Raw genomic sequence first — 27,534 nt, forward strand, 5'->3', positions numbered from 1 at the left:
ACCTTTAGCAATGATGAGAAACTTCTCTGCCCAAAAATTTACATTTTCTAGGAAAATGTCATTGTCCATTTTTGGTTGCACAAGTGGTGACACAGGTCACGAGACATGCACACGAATCACTGCACACAGCTTGATGATCAAATTATTCTGATTCAATTGTTTCCAAACCAGCAGCACTCAGCAGGACTGTTATGATTAGCAATGTGTCAGCACTTCTTGTGTTCATTTTGATGTGATCTATTTATTTAAATATGAACAAATAAAAAGATTCAGAAATGTTAGCAACAGTAAAGCAATAAGCAACCAATATATACTAAAATACTCCAACAGCGTTCACAGCAGTAATGCTGGCCATAGGTGAATGTACCCATGGACTGCTATATTGTGGTCAGCCTGAGCTGATATGGCTATCTCATTACAGTTAACGGTCACCTGACAAAAGAAACATTGTATTTTTAAAAATAACCATGGTTAACATTCCATATAGAGCGATTGATAAGGTATTGGCTATACCAAGTGCTGACTTGTGTAATTAATTAAGATAACGTTCTACTTTAAAGGTGTACCATCAATCCCATAAATCACAACATATCACGTGGAATGAAGTGTATCTGATGACAAAATATTACAAAATCCACTGTAAATAATAAACAAACATTCTAGATTTGAAGCTTTCGTGACTGCAAGGAATCATATTCTTAGGTTTTTTCGGTAACGTCACGTAGGTAAAACATCAAAATTAATGAAAATAAAATAAAACAAAAATCACGACGTTTCGGAGGCAACACAAGTCTCCGTCATCAGGTGGGACCGTCACAGCCAGATTAGCTCACTTGATGCAGCTAATCTGGCTGTGACGGTCCCACCTGATGACGGAGACTTGTGTTGCCTCCGAAACGTCGTGATTTTTGTTTTATTTTATTTTCATTAATTTTGATGTTTTACCTACGTGACTTTACCGAAAAAAACCTAAGAATATAATAAACAAACACATACGTGTAATGACTAGAAAGTAAAAACAATGTTTGAATTATTGAAAAACCATGTGGGACATCATATGAACCTTCAAAAAGACAGGTCAATAAAAGTGATGGAATGGGAGAAAACTTAAGCAAAAGCACATACGGAAAAAATTAAATGGAATAAAAGCAGGGTACATTCGGAAATGAGGGATCTTACAGATGTACAAAACCTTGACCAGAGAGGCCTGCATCAATACATTGATTGAAAAATGGATGGTGTTGAGAACGATAATTATGGAACTTACGCAGAGTATTCTGGAACTTTCTCTTTTGAAGCTGGCAGGTCCTTTACATATTCATTGTAAAGCCATTTCACTTTGAAGTGCAGATTCATGTAGTCTGCACTCTTACACTGCCTGTGCTTCTCGTGCTCTTTAAATGAAAAAAAAAACAACGACATCCATTAGAAACTAAATTAAACATCAGTCACGGCAAGTGTGGATGCAAAGTGGAAGCTTAAAAACACCCAAATACAAACAAGTTTACAAGTCGGCTCACATTGCACACATTCATCTTGTCGGAGGGGATACAGAACACACATTCAAACTGTACTCTTGATATTTCTACTGTGTTTATGTCTGTATGTGAGGGACTGGCGCAGAAATGGACACAGTGGCTAGACACTTGATCATTATTTACATTTACTAATCCCTGCCTGTAATCAGAATGTAATTACTTAAGCGTTTGTAAAAAAAAATGGAATGAATATATGGCTTTCAAATCGAAGCATTGAAGGCAAATGCATTTTAACTGCAATTTAAAGGAGTGTCAATGTCCCACATGCATAGCTAAAATGTTGAGGTCCTTATGTAATTGTACAGAATATTACAAGGTTATGTTTACAAATGTAAATGTTGATGACATCACACTCTCTTTCTCCTGGTCTCTTACTACCACCCACTAATCTGATTTTAACCTCATTTTCAAATTCTTCCACATCAGTTATATTTAAATATCCCTCCAAACATTATCTTAGGAATTAAGCGTCTTCTCCCTTGTGTACCACAATGCAAACAGCAATATCTGCCATATTGCCATGACCTCCATGACCACTTCAAAGATAAACAACATATTTTTCACAAATACCCAACAACGAAATGCAGGACTCTCTCTTCACAAGCACAAGAGCAACTACAATTACTCATAAACTTGAAGTTTTCCATCAAGACAACTTGTCTTGATGTATAACGGTTAACATTTAGGTGGTTAACATTTAGGTACATCACGTTGATTCCTATTAACATGATGTACCTAAATGTTAAAAGGACATTATCTCAACTTAACAACCTCAGCATAGACGTTGTTTTTACTGTAAGAGAAGCATATTGCTCACTTATCATTAAAACCTTACAGATCATGGGTGGGACATGTCTATCCACTAACAGCAAAGTTGTTGCCATACTGAAACAAAAAGAACTGCCTTCAACCCAAACTTTTCAAAACAGTTACACTTAAGCAAAGTTTATTTTCGTCTTTGGCACCCTCAACAGGATGAAGTCCATCTTCATAAATCTTCCCTGATTTACTCGAGTATGATTAAAGCAACCTCTTGAAACACAACGCAGATAACGAGATCATAAAAGGGATCAGAAACTTTGTTCAATCACTCACCACTAAACCCTTAGACCAACCAATGGATCAGCTACTCACCATTATAACCCAATTCCAGCTGATCGCCCTGGCATGTTATACAATTATCTAAAGGACTACACACACGACGTAAGTGTTCATTGGTCGTCTCCAAGAATAACTTCTTGCTTATTTAAAAACATCTTGAACAATATGATTTCAGTGAAAATACGTGACTTCCAGATAGAAACTCACTGCTGGATTATTTGGTGATACTGCAGTGGTGGACTAGCACAAATAACAAAGAGCTCAACACATTAGTCAATAACACTGTGCTATGAAGGGCCATTGCCCAAAACATTACCTCTCTATATCCTTTTTTATTTTAAGGCAGTGTCATTGACCAAGGTCTGCTTTTTTTCACATGTATATAGTATCCTCGAAAATTACAAGCTAATTCAGGGTTGAGCCACCCCGGTATATATGTATTCTTAACAAAATTCCATTATAATAATAATAATAGGTTTCTAGATTTGAAGCTTTCGTGACTGCAAGGATTCATATTCTTAGGTTTTTTCCAGTAAAGTCACGTAGGTAAAAAATTTAAATTAATAAAAGTAAAATAAAACAAATTAAAAAATTCACGACGTTTCGGAAGCAACACAAGCCTCCGTCTTCAGGTGGAACCGTCACAACCACGACAGCTGTATCAAGTAAATGAGAGATCACAAGAAATACTAATGTAAATACACTTATTTGGACCATCTTATTTGACAGACAACTATTACAGGTTATTGATAGACAGCCAGTTTGTTGTTTTACCAGTTTTAGTTTTTACTTGCTTTTCTTTTTTCACACTTTTGTTATGTATGCTAGGTGTTAGTTACAAACCGCACCTCTCCATAACAAAGGCTCAGTCCTTTGTTATGCAGTCTACTCTTGGTCTTAAGCCTCACCTTACCATATTAATAAAAAAGTGTGCCGTTCCTGGCCCTTCCCCCCTCAACCATTATATGTACGGGGTAGTATTTCTTGTGATCTCTCATTTACTTGATACAGCTGTCGTGGCTGTGACGGTTCCACCTGAAGACGGAGGCTTGTGTTGCTTCCGAAACGTCGTGAATTTTTTTGTTTTATTTTACTTTTATTAATTTAAATTTTTTACCTGCGTGACTTTACCGAAAAAAACCTAAGAATATAATAATAGGGGTTTCCCCTTTTTTTCTGGCAACAAAACTGAAACCTTTTTACAAGGAATCATGTGTGCATTATCGGAGTGTGTTTTTTGTTTGCATTTTGACCACAAGTATTGTGGTTAATGCAGACATGATTCCTTGTAAAAAGGTTTCAGTTTTGTTGCCAGAAAAAAGGGGAAAAACCCTATTATTATATTTTGGTACTGGCAAAGGAGGTCTAACGAAAATTCCATTATTTCCATGAAGACCTTGAGGTAATGAGATTCTCTCAACACCTCCCAAAACCTCTCCATAAACACCAAATCTCCATCGGCAGTACTGTACGCATATTTCTTCAGTGTAAATACCTAATATATTTGACATATATCCTTTTCTTTTCACATATTCTTACGGGATTCAACATACATCTGTTTAATGTTTTCGTATCTTAATTGTAATTGCACTATAATCGGTTTAAAATAATCTGCCTTTGCCGGTTTGCATGAGAGGAAATTCATTATTTAACAATGATTTATGTCCGTGCAATATTTTAGATTTCTCATGTGACAGTTGTTTTTTATTTGATTTCTATTTGCGTATTTCATTTGATTTTATTTCGTCCTTTTAGTGAACCAGGCCATTCTTGCAAATGCGACGATTGTTGTCTCTTGTGTCTCGCATAGTAGAACAAATAAACTTTACTGACCTTTTAACCCATCATGTTCCACATCTACATCCCAACAAGCATCTCTCACCTCCATCACATGCATGTAGAGCTCTTCCCCACTCCCCAATAACATCAACATGTTTCCCAAGTCAATCCCTCTCTCAGACCAATTCATAACACACAGAAATCAATCTCTACTATGCTTCGAATGCAAGGAATTCACATCACTATCTCAAGGTAACTAATAGAGATGATAACCACCCCAATATGGATAGAAGCCTGACCTTCAAAAGTCTGTGAAAAGACAAAACTAAAATTGCCCTGGGACAAAAACATGAAAAAAGAACCTGGGGCTCCTCAGCTGATGTGCTGCAAACTGCTGCCCTATCACTGATCTACTCAGTGGCAGAGTGCTGCACTTCAGGCTGCTCTGGGGGCTTCCTGCTCTGGTGAACATGTTGCCGCCAAATGTCTGCAGACATGCAAACTGAAACATAGTTTGATGAAAAATAAGAATAGGTTTTACCCTTTCTGGCAATAAAACAAGTGTTAAGATGTTCAAACACCAAATAGATGCCTTTTGCAAGGCATCAGCTCTGCATTAAGCACACGTACTTGTGGCAAAACATGCAAATAGCATTATCTGACAATATACGCATTTGCCTTCGAAACTGATTGGCCTACACCAGAGACATACAAACATTCATGTGTATCTATATTATATAATTACACCTACCAAAGCCACTGGATTTCTCCTCCATGTTTAGAAAATTTTGCTGCTACAAATTTCCACGTAATAAACCACTTCGTTGAGCTATCATATGTGGCCAGGTAGCTTCTCAAAAATAAGTTAACAGCTCAGTGGGCTTTATCTGGTAAGATAAAAAGTAGTTTATTTTTATTCGTATATTTTTAAAGTGATTTGTTTACCTTTCATATCCTCTATACTCCTATCGTGTGTTTGTATTGTTTGTTGTTGGAACGTTCTGAACCGCCGCAACTGGACATTTGTGAAAAAGCTTTATCGCTCATTGGATTTATCCACGATTACTACTATAATGAGCCAAGAATGTGTTTGTGTGTCCCGCATGTGACGCCACTCCACATGCCGCATATTCATGAGCGGATGGATTTTTACACTCGCACAGAAGGTCGAGCGGAAATATTTTTTCTCGCAAATTGGCTTTAAGTTTGACGTTTATTTATTGAAAGTGAATCTAATAAATAATTCTACGCAGCAACAAAATGGATTTGGTATCTTTATTTATTTTTTCAGCAACTTGAGACAAAAGGTAAGTTTAATTTATGCTTATTAATTATGGTAAAATATAAATTTCTCGATGATTTTCCAGATATTGTATCGATTTCCAATTTATTTCAACCCCAGTGACCGAAAGCAGATGAGAATAAAGTATCAGAGAAGTGACTTTAAACAAATTTAAGGTCAGTTATATATACAGTGCTACAGTGACATGAAGTGAGGTGTTTTATGACATCGTTGTGTGCAAGAATCACTGCCATAAATACAGTGCTACAGTGAAATGCAGTGAAGTGTTTGATGACATACTTTTGTGCAAGATTCACTGTCATTAAATTTACACAAGATACAATTATACTCTGCTCAATTTTTTGTAAATATGACAGCGTCCGTCCTAGGACGGGCACAGAAGCTAGTAAATAAATGCACACCCACCTATGCACAGCAGGATGCTCTCTGTGCATGCCTAGATAATTCCCAGTGAACCCGTGATTCACTTTACTCATATTTAAACTCATGCATGCACATCCACACAAGTACACCTACATAAAATGTGCATTTAAACATATATGCACACATACACATTTTATGCGTTATGCATCCATGCTAATAAAAATATACTATAGAGCTATGAGTTGATTTATTAACTACTATAATGAGTCAAAAATGTTTGTGCGTCCCGCACGTGACGTCACTCCACGTCGACCAACCCCCCTCATTAATAATCATGAACAGGTTACGTCTTCCACATGGACCCTCTCCCTCATTAATACTCATGCGCGGGTGACGTCACTCCGCATGGAGAACCCCCACCCCTCATTAATAATCATGAACAGGTGACGTCCTCCAAATTGACACCCCACCCCCATTAATATTAATTAGCAGGTGACGTCACTCCACATGGGGGGGGGGGCGAGGCGCCTCCTCCCCTCTCCTCAGCGTCAACTTACAACCCTCACTACAAAGGCAGAACCCTCACGTCCCGCGATCTCCGCTATTGAGACATCAAAGTAAAAAGGTCGTCATGATGAACAAGGGATTATAACCTTTAAATGAATTAAGTCTGTGTCACCGCGGCCTTACAAATTGCACACGAATGGATGCAATGAATATCACGTCGCCGTCTGCTTTTCGTTTGCAAGTTTCAGATTTACTTCAATCCACCCGTCCTTGGACAGGCAAAAGGTTAGTTTGTGTAGATTTTGACATAAGACATACTTCACCTTGCATAGCAGCCCTCATATCCAAGGAGAACAGATTCCACATTACTTCAGCGCTCACCTTTCCAACATTCAACTCTTGAGGAAACCTGAAGCACAGCACAGCAAAGTTTAAATATTCTCAAAGACTACATTTATCAGTGACCAGTGGGAAGAAGAGTGGAATATTGTTATGCAGATCTGTAAAACAACATCATACATCCCCAGAATAAAAACCTTTTATCTGATGAAGAGAGGAATTTCCAGATGTTACACTTGAAGAAAAACACACGGGCCTTACAGTAAGAAACAAGCAGAGCTCCTAGACCAGATGGAATAATTGTGGACATCCAAGAAGCGACACTATATATTTGAAGACAATTCAGGGGAACTATTTCATTTATATGTAAATCGAAAATGTAATACCTAAATCATGGAATGATGCTGCGAACTTTTTTTTTTAAAGGTAGATATCATTTGAAGAATAGCAGACCCATCAACCTCCGATCACAAGTACAGTCCGTTCTGCTCTAACGCGTGTTTTCAAAACGCGAACTGGATATAACGCGAAAAGTCACATGGGTATAAAATGAAATAAATCACGACGTTTCGGGTGCAACACAAGCGTCCATCATCAGGTGGGAAAGAACACCTGATGATGGACGCTTGTGTTGCGCCCGAAACGTCCTGATTTATTTTTTATTTTATTTGATACCTACGTGACCTTACCGAAAGAACCAAAGAGTATGGATTCCTGCAGTCACGAAAGCTTCAAATCAAGACTGATATTTGGGGACATTTTTTTTCACAAGGTGGATGCAAATAGGATGTAAAGCAACGGAGTGAACAGAACAATGTGTTGCGCGAGTAGGAATAAGTAGGAATAAGTGGTTGTACGGCTGCCTCGGCATAGCATTACACAAGACGGGATGCTGCTGGATGTTTTAAGATGCTACCCACGCACCTTAGTCTTTGTTCAGCCTGCATACGAAACTCACGTGTTACCGTGGACTTTGCTTTAGCAAGTATAATTTGTTTCGCTTTACATACAGCATTATTGACTTTAATTATGAGTGGCAAAGGTATGAAGCGTTCTGGCAGTGGTGCTACTGGAAGTGAAGTGAAGCTGTTCAGCAAGTTACTTCACACCCTTCGTCATTTTCTCTCTTCACCCTCCTCCACGGCTACGTTTTCTATCGCTTAGCGACTAACACGGCAACATGCATTTATCGCTTATTTTAATGTTTTTATTTATTTAGATCATGAATTATATTATCGAACTACAACACAGTAATTATAAAAGAACACATACAAATCAACAATTATATAACAAATTATCATGAAAATGTCAGTCATGTTGGGGTTTTCTAAACTCACTACCCCCTAACCCCTTAATTCCCATTGAATTAATGGTTATTATAGCGCAATTTTTCCATAATGCGGTGTTCTTCAGGAACTTAACTACCTCATTATAGGTGAACTGACTGTATATATAGGAATCCCCTGTAAAATGAGCCGCATAATGAGTTGTTTCACATATACGTTGCTGATGAATGAGGGAACCTATTTCCTGATAAGTTAAATATTTCGCACATGCGTTCTTTTAACATATGCACCATTTTTTACTGGCGGAGGGAAGCTGGACTTGACAAGGTGGAGGAGTCTGAAGTGGTGGAGTTGTAGGAGTCCCATAGTGAGGACCGGTCAAATGAGGATCTGATGCAGCTGGAACGAGCTGAGGAAAAGGCCGATGAATCTAAACCACCACCACCATGAGTATTCAGTGGCATTCACTGGAATTCACCGCTATAAGGAGATGTACCATCATGAAACAACAATTTTGTCCAGTTGTCTTTGGACATATTTTTTTAACGTTCTGCAATCAAGCCAAAAGGTCCGGAGAAGAGCCTCGGGAAGAGCCACCTTCCTCTGGTGATGAAGAGACAAGGTGATCCACCCCTTAGTATGCATAACTCCACCACTGCTCACCCCAAGAGGCCTTGATCAGCAAGCTCTTAAACCATCTCTGGTAAGGCTTATCAAAACATTTGTATTTGTTATGAGTTTAAATGTATGTCAACTTATAATCATCTGTATTTTTGTACACTTCATGACATTTAGTCTGACATTTTTTCCCCAATAATGTCAGCTCAGAATGCCCCGATGTTAACATTATTAACATTATTTTATGGAAAATAACAGTTCGGTTTAAGTAATTTTGAGATAAGGAGCATTTCCTAGGAACACATCCCTTACACACAGTGGGGGATTCCTGTATATTGCTCTCAATGGCATACCGACTTATTAATGTTTTAAAGGCCAATCAATCAACCACGTGAGCCAACTAGATATATGAAAGCCTTTTCCTCCATTGATCACATTCATACTATACATTACACATGGCTTTTATCATTTATGAAAGGCATTTTAATCAGTGGAAACCGCTACTGTTATCCCAGTTATCACAAAACAAGTAATTAAATAAAATAATACAGGGTGTAATAAAACCTCGATCGTGGAATGATGCATCAATCATTCTTGTTTTCAAAGCGGAGATAAAACCCGGCTTGAAAAATGGCAGGCCCATTAGCCTCTTACCGCGTCTATATGAATTGTTTTCTGAAGATTGTTGGACGTAGAATAACCAAAAATGTAGAGGCTAGCCAATTACTTTAATTGATATTCATTAGTCGTCCCCAGAATCTGATTGATAGTATGTATGTGAGCAAGCAGGGTTTAGAAATATAAGCCGTGCTTGCTCACATACATACTAATGAAGAAGACTATCAATTACCATTATGTCTAGCCTTTGCACACTACGAAAGGGCATTTGACTCAGTGTAAATTGATGTAGTCATCTTAGGGCTCACAACCCTATGTGTAAATATAATTATTTTTAAAAATAATGAAACCATTTACAAAATGGAACTTTACGCTAAGAATACATTAAGGCCTGCCAAAACCGGCTGTGACGCATCCAGAGGCCATGTTAAGACGCCTTGTTGGAAAATATACCATTATTCACCAAGCTCCTCCACTGTGTTATTTACAATAAAAATCTTGCCTCATCTGAAGAGTTTGTAAGCTGTATGGTGTCCCTGTGAATTTAGATGTTGACTGTGCAAGACTAAAACTATTTAATAGTGCTATGGTCTTGTATGTGCTCCCACCAATATAGAATTCCTTGCAACTTTGCTATGTGTGGACTAACCACTAATGATCTACTGTATCTGGCCTTAAGCTCACAAGCAAGGCATTGCTGTTATCCCTCATGCAGCCACTCAGGGCTTGACAAAGGTATCAAACTGTATAATGATGGTCTGGTTTCACCCTTTTTTTCTGTTCCACAAAACCTGTATTAAATTGTTAACTTGATGACAGTGATATATTGAAATGCTTCACTTGTGATTTACCTTGCACCACCAGCTTACAGTTGCAAAAACCGAGGAGGAGCCTGCTGTGACCCAGCAGAATGCACAAGCAGACATTGATTTGGATGTGATATTTTTTTTACAAAAGAGAACGTAAGGCAGAGGCAGCAGGGTGATATTTCTTACACTAAAATCGCCTCATTGTACTGGCTGCCAACGTGTTCATGAATATGTATGACTCATAGATGGATTTCATTGTTAAATGCATAATCCCACTCCCCACTATCATCTCCAATGTAATATCGTAAATATGCGGCATCTACATATTTTTTCATATAAATTACTTGTGGATCTACACACTCATCAGTATATACCATCTGAGCTGAATTTACACAGACACACAAAGATAAAGATCCCCCTTGTAGCCAGAACAGGATGCAGGGGCAAGTGCTGTTAGCGAGCACAGAAGACACAGATCCCCCATAGAGCCCTAACAGACTGTTTGAGCAAGTACTGTTATCAAACACTTACAAAGGCTGGTACGGCACACAAGAGGGGAGGTGGCCAGTACCACGCCCGGCCGCCTTTGTCTCCTGACTGGTGATGTTTACACACCGCACCAGGTACTCATTTGAGGCTGAGTCGATCTAGAACCGGTTCAGATAATTGTCACTGGTGTTGGCCGTGAGCAAGAATCGAAATCGGGTCGCCAGGTTCGTAGCGCAACACGCTAACCGCTACACGACCGGTCGTCACACTCACACCACCACAGCCACAAACACATATAGTCTGCACCACTTATGCACACAGCCTGTACCGCCAAGTGTCAAGGCCTACACACACACAAAACCTGTACCATACACACTCACACAGCACGTGCACCACACACACGCAAGAACACACATACGCGCATGCACCTGTGTGGACGCAGACCTCACAGACACGAGAAAGGCAGCAACCCCAAAACATCCACCGGCCCTTTCATATCTACTGTATACACAGTTACACACACATACACCTGCGCACTTATGTTTGTCTTAGTGGTGGTGGTTCTCATACTGAATCATTGTGTATACTACGTATCTCGACATGAACCACCAAATCTAATCGATATATGAAACACCAACCTCAATTGCTGAGCGATGTATCAACTCCAATAACTACATAATTCACTAATCTCGAATCTCTTTGCAAATCACCAGCCCCAGTATCACTGTGAGACATGAACCCCAATCTCCCCCAACCAAAAAGCTCTATAAGTGAACAAGCAAACCAATTTCAACCACAAACCGTTTTGTGAACTATTAACCCCATTAACCCCCTCTTTATGATTCGATCTCAATATTTGAAGAACCACTCATCTCAAATCTCTTCATTAACCCTCAACCACAATCTCTACGTTAACTACCAACCCCTCTTTGTGATCCATCAACCCCGATACACATGTGGTCCACCAACCCCAAATATCATAATCTGCAAACTACATTTTTGCACCACTCAGGTAAATCGGTATTTTACATAGGCACCGATCCTGGAACGGCCATAATGATACAACGATTATAATTCAACGGATCTTATCTGTTTCCGGAATCTACCAAAGAAGACTTCTGTTATTGTTAAGAAATATTATTACTTCACTTGACAACAATCACTGGCTTTCCACATATAAATTGAGCATTCGGGTTAACTCTAATGGGCAGAGAATGCCTGTCACGTGTATAACGTCTCCGTATGGCGCAGGCCTCCTCCTCCTGAACACGTGAATGAATGCAGACAAATGCTGACCAATTAATCAGCCTGACATTTTACTTTTTTGCACTCATCAGCTGCCCTTTTTGAGACCTCAGCATATGAACAAAATGTTTAAAATAGTAAAAAAAAATTATAATTACAAAAGCTCTGATTTTAATATTTGGTAGCTATAATAACTGGGCCTTTTGACTGCAGAGCCGATTGAGGTGAGTACACAGTGAATGCTTTTTGCAACTGAGTACAGTAGTTATCTCACTGAGAGAGAAACTACTGATGGCTGCACATGCATAAATGACTGAGATTCTTCAGTAAAATACAAAGACAAGAATTCAGTTCACATGTTATAAGTTGCACTCCTGACATGCAAAAAACTGGTGTTCACCATTCTTTTTTTTAATTGCTTTGTTAATATATATTTTCGTTTGAAATGTTAAGTTACGTAATTTAATGATACGAAACCACGCTGAAAAAACTCAACGAGTAAAATAGTACCACGTACTGGTTGAGGACTGGTGTGTAGGAGTTTTTGTCCTCCTCTATGATGGAGACAATGAGGGTGATGAGCTTGGGCCAAAAGTCCAGGTTCTTGATGCTGGGGCCGTGTTCCTCTGGAGCAGCCTCGTCTTTGGTCTGTTGAACCATAGGCACACAAACAGGGTATGAGATTACCACGAATATCCACGTCAAATTATTAAATAATGGTATGGGATATTTTACTTCTATGACTTCACAATTCCGTCGATCCCACATTTTAAATTAGTCCATGTGTACTTTTGTGTTCTTTATCGACAACTGTACTACTTCATTTTAAAGTGCATATTTTTCTATGCTAAACATTTTTGTTTCCATATCCAACATTGTTTGGCGGGAAAACAACTGCATATATCCACGTTTGAGATATTTATCTATTCATCTGTCCATTTTAAGTGGTGTTTATGCATATGAAAGTGTTGTTGTTTGCGTAAGTTTGTATTTTTTTCTACAATTGTATGCCGATTGCACTACCGTGTTGTCACGCTGGGAAGTAACCATTCCAATATCACTTCAAGTGACCTCTGGTTCACAGAGTGGATGGCAGCACTTCCCACTCACTCTGCATATGACAGAGATTTTCCACATGACAGTCAAACTAATGTTTCAATCCTCAGAGCTACAAATTAGCCCAATTAAGTGGAAACCCAAAACGTTTTAGAGTTATTGGTGACTGAGACCATCAGCTTAGATTCCAACCCAGGCCCTCAGTGATTCCAGCTATGCACTGTAACTTCTGAGCCACCCAGGCACCTCATGACTATGTCAGGTGGAAAGAAAGTGAAGCATTTCCATATTTGAATGTTAAGATTACACATGCATTAGTCTTGATTTATTTTTTTACAATTTTCCATACAGGTTGGTGTAATTTCCACTAGCGGTATATTTTAAAGCATTTTTTCGTACCCAAATAGAATTTGTTGATATATTAAGTGCAAAAGTTCGTTGTTTTTTTCTCAATTCCCAGTGAGAAATTGTTTATTATATCCAAAATGGCCGAGGCAATTAAATATCTTATTTCTGGGACACTGTTTTTTCCAGGGGTGTATTTAACTCCGGGACTGGGGTACCGGGGTACCAATCAATCCGAAATCAGTGCTACTCCGCGATGTCGAAACGCAGTGAGGACGATTGCGCTGAAACTTTGTACAGCTCGTCGAGGTGAGTCGATTGCCGCATCGCCGACCATCAACAGACTAAAAATGACTACATCACGAACATTATGGTAACCCGGGGTACCGCCATAAGGTTCATATTTTTTTTAAAAAAGCACTTGTTAAGCTTGCAAATAATTTATTCATGATTGAGGATTCCGGTGCAGAAGCCATCTTGCCACCAGGGTGCCATGGTGGCGAGATGTTAACTACCCTGCCTGGTATACAGGAGGTTTTGGCCTCAATCCCGACCCTGACACCTGTATATGTGGAGTTTTAATGTTCTGTCCATGATCGTGTGGATTTTTGTCCAGGTCCTCCGGTTTTTCCCTTCACATTTAGAAACATGCGTTTAAGAGTATTTGCCTGCGATAAATTTCCACGTGATAAGCCACTTCGTTGAGCTATTATCTGTGGCCAGGTCACTTCTGGAAAAGAGCTATATAGTTCAGTGGGCCATATCTGGTCAAATATATACATATTTTTTAATGTTGTAAAATCTTGGAACTTCTGAATACTAGTGCTACTTTTGTTGTTGTTGGGCTCTCCACATCAAGTGTAAATCGGATGGATTTTAGGATGGCCATAGAGAGGACTGTAATTCGGTCTTCCTCTGAGGTCAGAAACTTTAGTGTTATCCTAGACCCCAGTTTGACATGAGGCCCACGTATGTAATATTACCAAAATTTCGATATTTAATTTACGCAACATAGCTCGACCAAGACCTATGCTGTCCCTGTTGGATGCGGAGAGACTGGTGCATGCCTTTATTTCATCAAGGTTAAATTACTACAATGCCTTGCTTTCTGGAATTTCTAAAAGTGTTTTAAATAAACTGCAAAACTCAGCTACCCAGGTTTTAACCAGATCTAAATCACGTGACTATATTACTCCGATTAATTATTATCCGATTATTACTCCGATTCTTTCATCCCTGCACTGACTGCCTGTAAAGTATAGAATCGAATTTAAGCCTCTTATTCTCATGGTTATTGCCTTGCATGAGTTGGCTCCTAAATATATCACCAATCTGCTTAAGTTTTATATTCCACTGTGAAAACTTATATCTGCCGATTTTTGTCTGTTCATTTTTCCAAGACCAGCCTTTGTTGTATTGGAGACGGAGCTTTTTGTAGCCAGGCTCTGCAATTGTGGAATTCCCTTTCCTCGGTCCATTAGGGAATCTGAGTCTGACACTTTTTAAATTGTGTCTTATAATTCACCTGTTTTTACTGCAGGCTTTTTCCATAACTTAAGCTTCATGTACAGCACTTTGAGGTCCTGTGCGAATTTCACGAGAGAAAACCTAGTTAATTATTATAAAAGTGAATGTTTATTTTGACATATTTTGCATTTGAGACCCTTCTTACTCCTGCACTTGCACTACAATTCCATCTCACAAGTTAATAGTTGTGCAATATTCCCGTACAGTCCTCATTATCTTCAATATTGATTTCTTTGTTTTGTTGTTGCTGCTGTGTTCATGCACCATGGGATCATCCGTGTAACAAATCGAAATAAACTTAGCCTTAAGGGCTGTTTACTTCAGTTTTTGGCAAGTACTTTTTCAAGGTAGTTAAAACTAAAAGTGAGCTCCCAGATTTCCACCTCACTCGGAATGATCAGCCACTGCGGTTTACAGGTAGGCTGGCTAAGTTGACATGCCAAATTTTCATCCCTGCTGGCACCCACTCAAGAGTGTGTGAAAATTCCCAAAAACCCAGAGCTGCCAGGAATCTATAATGAGAGAGTAACGGAACATTATAGGAGGGTGGCACACGGACTGTGGGCAACAAAGGCTTTAAACGACGAACAATAATGTGTACAAAGTACATAGCCTCCATGAATATACAAAAACCCTCAGCAGTTCCTGAAGAAGTCCATTGTGGTGATGCAGAGATGGACAGCTGTGGACCAGTTTCTGGGTCCTGATTAGGACTCATCAGCACTGTATATTTATTTATACTTACTGCTGCAAAGTGTGCAATTGCTTGATATGAGATGCTTAATTATTCTTGTTTACCCCTTGAGCTCTCAAGCTATTGTGTTACCCTTTTCACTTAGAGGTTTGTACCTGGTTACCATAAGTGTAACAAATGATTTAGATTTGTCTTTCCTTTTCAGGGAATGTCTTAAAAAGTATTGGGATTCATCACCTTAAGTGTTGCTAGAATGAGAGGGAACCCTTTAACTGTTTATCATGGAAACACAAAGCCTCCATTATCTCACGAAAATGAGAATATATGCAACTGGAATGCAGCTGTGAGAGATGATGATTAAACACAAGCCATACACAGAGATTCTCTCCGCCTGATGAAGACCGCTTGTGTTGCGATCGAAACGTCGTGGGTTTTTTGCTTTTATTATTTTGAATTTTTTTTTATTTAAAATTTTTATTTTATTATATTATCTTTAATTTTTATTAGATTTTCTATCTACATGACTTTACCGAAAGAACCAAGTCATATACAATTACACTATTTACAATCCAGTGTGTTTATACAAGTCTGTAGTAAACTGCTTCAAATACAGTATACCTTGCAGATATGCTCTCATGGAATATTTTATATTATGTACATAAACAAGATTAAATGTTTAAAATGTAAGCATTTTTGTAAGTAAAATGTTTCCTACTCTTATGTAATATTCGTATCTTACTGCTCTTTTTAAATGTTCTGTTTGTGTGTTTGTATCCCCATGTGAATTATGCAGGCTTCCTCACCCTCTCTGTTTACAATTTCCCATTTGGCTCTTGGTTTAAAGAAGATCTTATAGTATTTTTGTACTTGAGGGAGCTCAATAAGGCCCCTTGAAGTATTGTTTTTCTTAAAGCTCACTCTAAACGGCTTTACCACAGCAGAGAGTTGTGCAGCATTTCACGCGCTAAAATTACTGAGGCTTCATGGGCCTTGTGTTTTGCTCCCCAGGCAGGGGCTGCCAACTGTTGATGAATATAAATGACCATGATGGAAGAGTTAAAATGTGCTGTATTCCTTCACTCTTGCATTCCACCCCCACCCCCACCCCCCACTACACTCTACCCTTTGCAGCCATTAATATTCTGCATATAATCAATTCATCATATACCGATCATGCATCTTCATATTTCTCAGCGTACACCATTTGAGTTATAGTGATACACATGGAAAAAACAATAACAAAACATCTCTATTGTGCTCATGCTAGGTTAGGTATACTTTGAGGCTACATGCAGTGCCCAAGGCTCACTGGCAGGTCGAGGGGACAAATCCAGGTTTTACGTGTTAAATGACCGACTGACGAGACTGGCAGATGCACCACCTGCGCTCCCCACTTGATCAATTCACGGTCTTTTAGCCACCCGGCGCTCTGCTTATTATTGTGCTGGAGGGTGGTTACCGCCAACTGCCCAGTGGCATCTTTCATGAGCTCCTTACGCAGACGCCGATCTTGATGCCGCAACATTATTTGGTAATACTATGTTGGCAGTGGTGCACAAGCACAAATAACAAAAAATCTCAATGCATTTATTCATAACACTGCTTCATCTATTTTTCTTATAAGGCAGTGGTAATGAGTTGAGATATGTTATTGGTACTGCGAGTACCAGTCATCGGCAAGTCTACTCAGCTCCAAGTCATTCTCCACCTCCAAGTAGCATGGTTGGCTACATATGGTGTGAAAGAAGTTCAACATACATATCAGCCAATCTCTTCCCTGGCCTGTGTCATGTCCAGTCAAGAGGTCCACAATTTGCAAGGTACAGAAGAGAGGACACGATTGTGGCCGAGAAGACCCAACGTTTTGTGTGGTTAGGCAGCTTTCACACTGAATTATCCAGCCAACAAAACTACAATCCTGCTATACTGAAATGGAGTTTTTACACCAAACTAGCGCTGGCTATGAACACACTGCCTAGGCAGATTAACGAATCCATTCTCTCAACAACCACTCCATTATTCCTTTATAGTTGAGGGGCTGGAGAGTTTGATGACACAAAATGACAATCTTCAGATGCAGTAAAATAGTTTCCAACTGTTTGTCAAAATAAGCAGAAATTATCAAAAGATGGTTAAGGTACCTGGTCTGCAGATTGGTATTCTTGGCTGTATAGCTCGTGGCAGTTGGCAAATATGTATTCGTACGTTGAGCTGAGTGAGTTCTTCACACAGTCCTTCACCACAGTGCTGGCACGTGGGGGACTCTGCAGGTCTTGTACCTAGAAACACATGAACCATTTTAACACGTAGGCTTTCGCGACCAATATCATTCGTAAGAGTTTTTTTTGGGTTAGATCGCGTAAATATATAAATGTCATTAGAACCCGCCACCACCCGACACAGCCAACTAGTAAGCTAGTTGTAATTACTGGCGAAACGCCGTACTCAGATTGTAAATATTGTGGCTTGGCCCTCCAACATACCGGTGTAGTGCTGTACTAGTAACGAATTGGCCACGTTCTGTTTACGTGACAACCCTTACTAGTTGGCTGTGTCGGGTGGTGGCGGGTTTTAATTACACATTTATATATTTACGCGATCTAACCCAAAAAAAACTATTATACATGAATCATTATTGACACGTTTTCCTGAAACACATGATTGCATAGAACAATGACAACGATAGAAAGCAAACTATGTATGTAACCATAGACTCTGAATAATTTTATATATAAGCAAGTCTTATAATGATTGTAGCATACATCATGATGGTCATGCAGACCACACAAGTTGTATTAAAATGATGACAAATAGACTGAAAATTCATAGCGGTGCATTTACTAAATTATTGTCTTTTATCAAAGCAATCACAATTGAGCTCATAATAAATGGCTGCATCCGACCAAAGCCCTATATTTGAGTGATATTGGCTGCACATGATAAGAATGAGTAATGATTCATGTGGCGATATAATGACTGATTAATTGTGTGTTTGTGTTCTGCCACTAAGTGGTGCAACACATACACTAGGGACCAGATTCAAGAAGAGGAGAATTTAATGTTGCTGTTTGTTTAATGAATCTTCTGTTCAGCAGTCTATAACACATTTCTGGAGGAAAAACACATCGGACTCAACTAACAAACATAATTTCCTACAAATCTACAAAAATGGAAAGGGCGGGGCCACATTTGCAAACAGAAAGTGGTGGCCAACCACAATATGGAAGCAAGGCAATGAGAATCTGTGATGATGTCACAAGGTCAGAGCACAGTCCCCACTGGATTGACCGTTGACCCTACCGATTATACTTCAATATTGGAGCTGACGTTCCGCCCTGATTGTCTCAGCCTGGATCTTTTCAAATTGTTTCCAGCCGAATATCTCTTAACCAAGATTTGTTGGCAAGAAGTCTGCACTTCATCAACATCCCCCGTTAAAGTATACGGTAATTATATTATGACATTATGCTTAATAAGAATGTCCATAATCTTGCAGGATCTCTTCCCTTCCATTACATATATTTGTATCCACAATTTTCTTACCCCTGCTGCTACTGAAACCATATGCGATGCTCTCGTCTCGTCTCACTGACAATCTTCGAAGGTGGACATATATCCCTTGATGGAAAAGTCCAGATGATCCAAACATCAGACTTACTTTTGCATCTGCAAAAATGACCACATGTCCCCGAGTCCCAAATCTGTTCACTGGCTACCAATTCAATATATAAGCAACTGAAATATTGTTATCACAGTTTTTAAATCATTCATTGTCTCCCTCCAGCCTATCTCTCCTGCACTCTCACTCTACTCTCCTGTTCCTACACTTCACTCAACGCATTTTGGTGGAACCCAAAAACAATCTCCAAACTTTGCCAATCACCTGATGATACTAGTTGTAATTAAAGGTGAAACGTCATACTCGAATTTCAAATGTTGTGGATTTACTCTCCATGACACCGGTGTTGCTGTACTCGTAACGAATTGGTATGTTTTATTTGCGTGACAAACCTTACTAATTGTCTGTGTCGGGTAGTGGTGGCTTTAACGACGCATTTATATTCACGCGATCAAACCCAAACACTTCTATTATGGATAATGGTTGCGAAAGCCTCCTAAGCGTTAAACTGGGAGGTCACTCCTCCTCTGCTGGCCCTTTAAATTGGAATACTCTCCCTCTAGTTGGCTGCACTGCTGATTTTCCCCCTCTCAGTCCAGACTGAAGATCTTCCTCCTCTCTTCTGCTATCGACTAGTTCATTAAAAATGACACTCCCGAATTTTTACCACACCTTTGCCCTTAGATTTCCATCCAAATAATCACCCCTCTCATTCTTACTCTGGATGCATACATTAGAGATGTTATTAATGAAATCATTAAACGTTACAATTCTCCTTTCTGTGTGGGGCCTACGGTGCCTTAAATCGTTTGTACACAGTGTGCCACACCGCTGCATTCAGATAATGGGGAAATTAAATTTATCAATGGCATATTAATGATAACATTTTACTAAGTGGTGTGCATTTTATTAACTCCTGATGAATGAACAATTCAGGGGAAAGATGACTGAATCGGTAGTGTAGTAGAATCATTGCAGTCAATGCCAACACACAGTGTCATCAGCATAGAAATTACGGTTAACGTTGAAGCCAGAAATAATTTTGCCAAGTGGGAGGAGATGGAGTAGAGCAGTGGACAGATGACTGGGTCTCGAAGAACACCATAAGTGTAAGGGAATCTAATACGAGGATAACCCTTTCGTGCAGACATGGAAAGAGTGGGATGAAAATTCAGAGTGGAGCCAGGAAAAACAGTGTACCAGATATACATAGTCGAGTAGGCCATTACACAAGATGGAATGATTGATACTAGTGGCAGCAGTGGGGTATAAAAGAGCCTGGGTGGAGAAAGAACCACCGATTACAGAGGAAGGGCATTGACTATAGGCAAAAAGGCTGTTTCAGTTGAATGCCCTTGGACGAGACAAAGGTGAGAGGATAAGTGGGATAAAATTACAGCTCAAATCCTTTTCTGAGGAAATTAAGTTTAGGAATCGGGTGACAGCTTGTTGGGGTGCTAAATCCACGGAGGTATTTTTTTCTCCAATGCGAGTGACAGCAGCTGCTATTAGACTTAAGGAAACAGTACCGGACATTAAAAAACGTTAGACAAGGATGCTTTATCGGATACTAGAGTGAGCCGGCTGTGAAGGATGTGCACTTTTAGCAAGAGGATCAAGAACAATGTTGGCAGTAATTGTCTCTCAGTGATTGATGGGGAAAACATCAGCTGTAGGTGGTCAAAACCCTAACAGAGCAGAGTCAAAATCCGATTTCCTGTGTTTTATTTCATACTTTTCAGAGAAATAACCAGCACATTCATCAACACCAGACAGTGTAAGAATTAACAAAACAAAATAGGTTCTGAATTTATAAGGAGATGCTTTGGAAAAAGAAATTTACTTTGCATTGCCACTACAAATATAAATCAAAAGAGCAAAAATCAGTTTTAGCTTTTATAAGAACTTTCTGGTAGGATTTTATGTGTGCCTTTCAGGTCTGGTAATATACTAGGAGGCCCATTTTTTGCTAACGTCTCCCTAGGCACCAGTATTTTTTATTTAATGGAGAGCTTCAGTGTACCGGCATACAGCAAAGGAGCACAACGATGATAAACTTCATTGCAGCATATATATCATCATCACCACCATCCATCCATGGCAGAAGATCACTGGAGCGCTAAGCTGCAGATAAATGTGGCAACAGTAGGAATTGCCGCACAACTCCAGTAATCTGTGGAGAAGCCACGGATACTTGGAGTGTTTACATATTCACGCCTAAGGGGTGTTTCAATGTAATAATATGGTGTAATACATTGCACAATTAAATTATAACAATCAAAATGGAGTATAATAACAATTACAGAATGCCATAATACGAGTCGAGGTACACAGCCAAAGGCTTATTATCCACCCTCCAATATTCCACTCTCCCTTTTACCTCCCCCCAAATTAATCCAAAGTTCTTCCTATTATCAACGCGATATCTCTCTATTATCTGAGCCTGTGTACAGATGATAGGAGTAACCCTTACAGTGCCAGCAAATTCATGTTTGTTATCTCCACTTTGCCACTTCGACAAATTAATGATGATCCTCATAGCATTGCTGATGGCTATGAAGAATGTTGCTGTTATTGCTGCTGATATTGAAGTTCATGATGTTGTTGCAGATTATGTTATTGTAGTGTCATTTATTTTGAGATAATACTGTGGAAATCAAATTTTGTAAGCATGCCTAGGCAAATAGGTATTAGCTGTTGGGCTGTTCAGATAAAATTCACGTAAACTCTACAAACATATAAATTCACGTAAACTCTACAAAGCATATAAAATATTAAGAGTGAGACATTCATACCAAATGACAGCCACTTTCATTGCATCAAAGTAGCATCATTTAACAAAAACTCGGGGAGTTATAATGATTCAAAACATCACGTGGTATTGATATATTACCAATCAATTCCAAGCCTTCACTCCAAAATACAAGTTACCTGACACAGCTAGCAAGCCTGATTAACTCATCGTACGAGAAATACACACACACATTGTGTACACATACTTTAAATCATGAGTTCCTCCTCTTTCAACAACTCCACTCACCATCTCACCTATCGTTGCACCAAGTTATACATTTCAGCACAACCGTTATAACTCACCCCCTTTACATGCACCCATCTTCACAGCCACGCCAGCTCCTGCAGCACCCAATCACTTTCCCACTTACCATAGAACCTCCAAGTATCATTTCCTTCTATCTGCTCATTTCCCATTTCTAATCCCAATCATGCCCTTCTTCACACCATGTTAAAACATTCTAGGCAGCCTTTCCCCTTCCATTATACGCAATCCCCATCTCAGGTGAGGCAGAAATGCAATGCATATTTGGTATTATTTCAAACAAGAATGGCACAGAATTGTGTATATTCTGTGAATGTATGTTTAAATGTACTTTGTCCTAATTATTACCAGATGGCGTTTGTATAAAACTAAACTATAACTAAACTTTATCAGGGAAGGCCCACTGAGCTATGTAGCTCTTTTTCATAAGCGACCTGGCCACAAATGATAGCTCAACGAAGTGGCTCATCATGTGGAAATTTATAGCAACCAAATACTCAAAACGCACGTTGATTCTAAATGTGGAAGGAAAAACTGGCAGACCAGGATAAAAATCTACGCGAGCATGGGGAGAACATGCAAACTCCAAATATATACAGGCGTCAGGTCGGAATGGAACCCATGACTTCCTGTATACCGGGCGAGCGAGCTAGTTAAAATCTTGCCACCATGGCACCCAATCATGTTAGTTCAACCATCTTTGCATGTTTTCATGAGATTGTAGTGGAATATTGTTCAAATTGTTTAATTATCGGGGCACATCTTTTATACAATTTGTATTTTTCAGATGCCAACAGGTTGTGCTTTGGTTTAGATTGAGTGACAGCAGGCATCTTACCTTCATGCGGAAGAACGTGATGCTGGTGAGGAGATCCACAGTGGACTTGAGGTCCTGCAGCCTCTCTCGGTTACTGGCTGGAAAGTTATTCTGCAGAAAATAATGAAAATAAAATAACAATGTCAACTTGTAATATGCACAGCATTCGCCCCCCCTCCAAAAGAACAACTCAGAGGCACAAGGAGAAAATTATCAATTAAAATTTACTGGCATTTTTATCCATAGTTATTACAGCCATTATACTACGATGGTTTGTATCGAATAATGGGCTTTAACTTGGCTATAAAGGTAATATATTACTTTTCCAATAACATCACTTTGTAATTGTACCAAATTATAGCATTTATGTACAGCTACATATAAAGCTTATTGTTGGGCACACACTGACACGTTTGCAATGTACAGTAGAACCTCTGGTCACAAACGCTTCTGACCACGACCAAATCGGGTTACGACCAAAAAATTCACAAAACATTTTAATCTGGTCACGAACACAAACTCGGGTGATGATCAAACACGGCTGCGGCCGATTTCCCCTTCCACACCATATTTTTTGTAAGCGCCAAATTTCCTGTTGTTTGTTTACAACAAACAAGACAAAGCGTAACAGTTATATATATATATAACTCTTGTGATATAAAATTATTAGTAAGATATTAATTTTGTGAATGTAGTGTGCTGAGTACGTAAATCGCTAACATAAGAACCCGTTAATCTATTCTCGCATCATTCATACGATGATGCGGTGAAGTAAACGTTCATACAATATTACGGTGAATGCTTCCAAAAACAATACTGTACCCAAATATTACTGTTAACTTACTTTCAATAGAAACATGAATTGCTCATACAAATATTCTCTCTCTCTCTCAGAATCGACCGACTGATGTAGCAGACGAAACAATCATCTTGTTGAACGATTCTAAACCTTGACGCGGCAATGTTAGTTTTCTCTGTTGTTCAAGGTTTTCTCAGTGTTATTCAATGTTTTTACATTTAGTTTACTATTACACTGTGAATTCTATGGCATAATTAACTATTTTTGTGCTTAAAAATCTTTAAAAAACAATATTTATATACAGTTCGTAGAAGTCTGGAACGGATTAATCGTATTAACATACAATCCAATGGGGAAATTAGGTTTGAGTCACGACCAAATCGGGTTGCGACCAAAGTTATGGAACGAATTATGGTCGTGACCAGAGGTTCTACTGTAACATTTTACTCGATTTAAATATTTAATCTATGGTCATAATTATTATGAAATTAAATATATTTGCAGTCAAAATTACCTGCTATTGTTTTTATTATTCCGTATTATGTTAGTAATATCACTGTTATTGGCACTTAAAAATAACAGCATACAGTCATCCTTGATTATCATGAAAACCACGATTTTTAAAAGCAGATGGTGAAATCGGACATGGTAAAGGATCACAGACCAACCAATATATTTATACACAATAAAGTGACTTATAAATCCAACAATCACAACACTTTTTATGGGGAGAGTGAATCTTCTTTTTTATTCTTGTCACATCTTGCCACCACAGTCATATGTCCATCCGTATAGGGCACATGATATGGCCAAGTCTGTAGCCCTGGTATTGTCCTTAGCCCACTAATTGCATGAAATGTTGTTGTGTCTCTTCCATATATGTGGATATGTTACGAGGAACCGGGTAGCATGCAGGTTGTGGGAGAGGGTTTGTCACAGTGGCGGCTCCTGCAAAATCTCTCAGGGGGGGCAAATGTCTGGATGATTGATAAGGATAAGGTCCACCCATGCAATGGATAAATTAACAGCTTAAGCATGTAAAGGCAACTTCACTTCTTTAATATTAATGAAAAATAAAGTGACTCTTACAATACATCTTGTTTGTTTCTATACTCACTATTAAAACAAACCACTCAAGTTTATTTTATTAAAGATTCCACTAGGTGGCGACAAATTATATTGTTGGATGAAACGTGCTTACGTATGATGACGTAAGCACGTATGATGACGTAAGCACGTTAGGGCGAGCCCTCCCGGAAGCCATAGAAAATGCATTGCAGCGCCCCCGTTCGAAAAAAAACATCTTTGAATGTAAGTCTATGGGACCACTCGGGGCGATTCTCAGCTGGAGGGAAATCGCCCAAAAAGAGGCGGTACTCCACAGAACGTAGCATGACGCTGATTGGACTATATCCAGAGGCATAGTGACGCCTAGCGTGACTCTGTGGTTGAATGACATTGGTGGTGCATCGCCCAATCGCCCTAATGAAGAAACCGCCCCTGGTTTGCCAGATCTTACTCAAATTTGTAGATTCTTTCAGGGCTTGATAGTCCAATATATTTCTGTGTTTTTGTGTCGATGCATCTCTCCGCCTCTTGCTATGTATCTGTGTCTGTTTCTGTGTCTTTTTCTCCATGGCTATTTGTATATCCCTGTGCCCCTCTCCGTATCTCTCAGTCATCTTGCGTCTGTGTAAATCTATATTTCTCTCCATGGTTCTTTATCTTTCACCCGATTTATGTCTGTGTCCCTCTGCATATATCTCACTTTCACTCTGTGTATCCACGTCTCACCTTGTCTCTTTATCTGCCTACTTGTCTGTTGTCTGCATCTGTTTGTCTTTCTAATATCCCCCTCTCTATGACCTCTATCTTTCTCAGTGCATCTCCCCATGTCTCACTGTAGTATCTCTATGTATCTCTTTGGTTTATGTCTTTGTGTTTGTCTCCATATATATGTCTGTGTATCTTTATCCGTGGCTCTGTCTCTCCTCTCTTTCCATGTCTTTGTGTCTTACTCCGTGTATGTGCTTTTGTGTATCACTGGCTCTCAGGATGTCACTTTATCTTTCTCCATATTTCTGCCGCTGTCTGTCTCTCTGTATCCCTATGCAGGCGAGTCTTGCTCAACAAGCGTTATTTTTATGAAAATTTGCTATAACGAGGAATTTGAATGTTGACCCATTTATTCGCAAAACGAGCGAATGTTTGCTTAGCGAGCTGAGACCGGTCAATGCATATGCGTCCGTGGTGGCCATAGCTGTTTGTCTACCAGCTCTCCTGTACTGTGCCCGCATGTTTCGTTGTGTGGGAAAAGGGGGCCTCTCTTGGTGGCACTGTAATGGGTGGGTGGCAGCGCTAATTAATTGCAGATGCTGAAGACAGGAGGTCGAGTTCCATCTCGCATCCCTGCATCGTGACGATGAACCCAGCAGACCTGGGTCGATTCTGAGCCACGGCTAGCATCAGTGGCGAGTTATATTTGAACCAGCAGTCTTGCATGGCCCCTATTGCTCCCCCGACCCACTAACATCTGCCCTTCAAATAACATAAATGTCAGGCACCTGCAAGCACTGTGGTTATTCATGTGTGATAAGTGTTAGATTCGAATTTGTATTACTTTATTTAAAAAAATATTTCACGGGTTTTTGCTTACGGAGCAAATTTTACGTAACTTATCTCACTTGTTAAGCGAGACACGCCTGGATATCTATTTTTATCTCTCTGTATCTTTCTCTGTCTCCCTTTTTCTCTCTACTGCATGCAGCACTCGGGCCTCAATTTAACATCGTGCACTGCTCTCTATATATTTATGTCTGTTCGTGTCTTTCTGTGCCCCTCTCTACACTTCTCTGTCTGATTGTTGCTCGTCATGTATTTTTACGTGCTCCATGTCTCTCTGTGTATCTCTATTTCTGCATAATAAATGTCTCTCCTTCTCCCCGTGTTTCTTTATGTCTGTGTTTCTGTTTCTCTATGTGTTTAATAACCCCCCTCCCCCCAACACTTAGTAACTATCTTGCTCTTAAAAGTTAGGGGGTAGATTGATAGAGAGCAAAGGGTGACTTGACGAAAACTCTTAAATCCTCAATGAAAACTGTGCAGTTTTAGCTGGGATACATGTGACTTGGGTGTGCAATCTGTTAATGGTCGTCTCAGCTGCCAGAACATTGGGCAGCCTTTTACAATGAGTCATTAGCAGCACTAATTTCAGACATTTTTGCAGCAAGCATTTCCATTATTAATTTTATTGCCATGCTTAACTAGCAGCTGCTTCCTGCTTGTATCTGAACTGGAAAGCCTCCAGCTTATAGAGGATCTGGAACATGTCTTCTCCCAATGCCAAACTGCAATGAGGAGGCTGTTACAAGTCCAGGCAGGCACTCTTCTGTTTTGCTGTGGACTTACGAGGTAAGGCTCACGGAGCTTTTTATATTTTTTCAGAAGCGACCTGGCTACAAATGATAGCTCAACAAAGTGGCTTATGTGGAAATGTATAGCAGCCAAATAATCTAAACAATCTAAAAACCAGTTACCAAGAGAAAAAAATCCATGTGACCACGGGGAGAACATGCAAACTCCAAATATACAGGTGTCAGGGTTGGGATCGAACCCACGACCATC

General features: G+C 39.4%; 1 protein-coding gene across 8 annotated transcripts in view; it reads right to left on the bottom strand.

Moving 5' to 3' along the window:
• The window catches only part of LOC144951455 (protein unc-13 homolog B-like), a 250,122-nt gene that overhangs the window by 69,579 nt on the left and 153,009 nt on the right, over window positions 1-27,534 (bottom strand). For all 8 annotated transcript variants that reach the window (XM_078881764.1, XM_078881780.1, XM_078881772.1 and 5 more), the window contains 5 exons: window positions 23,133-23,222; window positions 17,759-17,896; window positions 12,513-12,643; window positions 6,915-7,000; window positions 1,268-1,394 (listed from right to left, as the gene is read on the bottom strand). In XM_078881764.1, the coding sequence (XP_078737890.1) occupies window positions 1,268-1,394; window positions 6,915-7,000; window positions 12,513-12,643; window positions 17,759-17,896; window positions 23,133-23,222 (572 nt within the window). The remainder of the gene's footprint in view (window positions 1-1,267; window positions 1,395-6,914; window positions 7,001-12,512; window positions 12,644-17,758; window positions 17,897-23,132; window positions 23,223-27,534) is intronic.

This window comes from Lampetra fluviatilis, chromosome 3, assembly GCF_964198595.1.
Source record: "Lampetra fluviatilis chromosome 3, kcLamFluv1.1, whole genome shotgun sequence".
Classification (NCBI taxonomy): Eukaryota; Metazoa; Chordata; class Hyperoartia; order Petromyzontiformes; family Petromyzontidae; genus Lampetra; species Lampetra fluviatilis.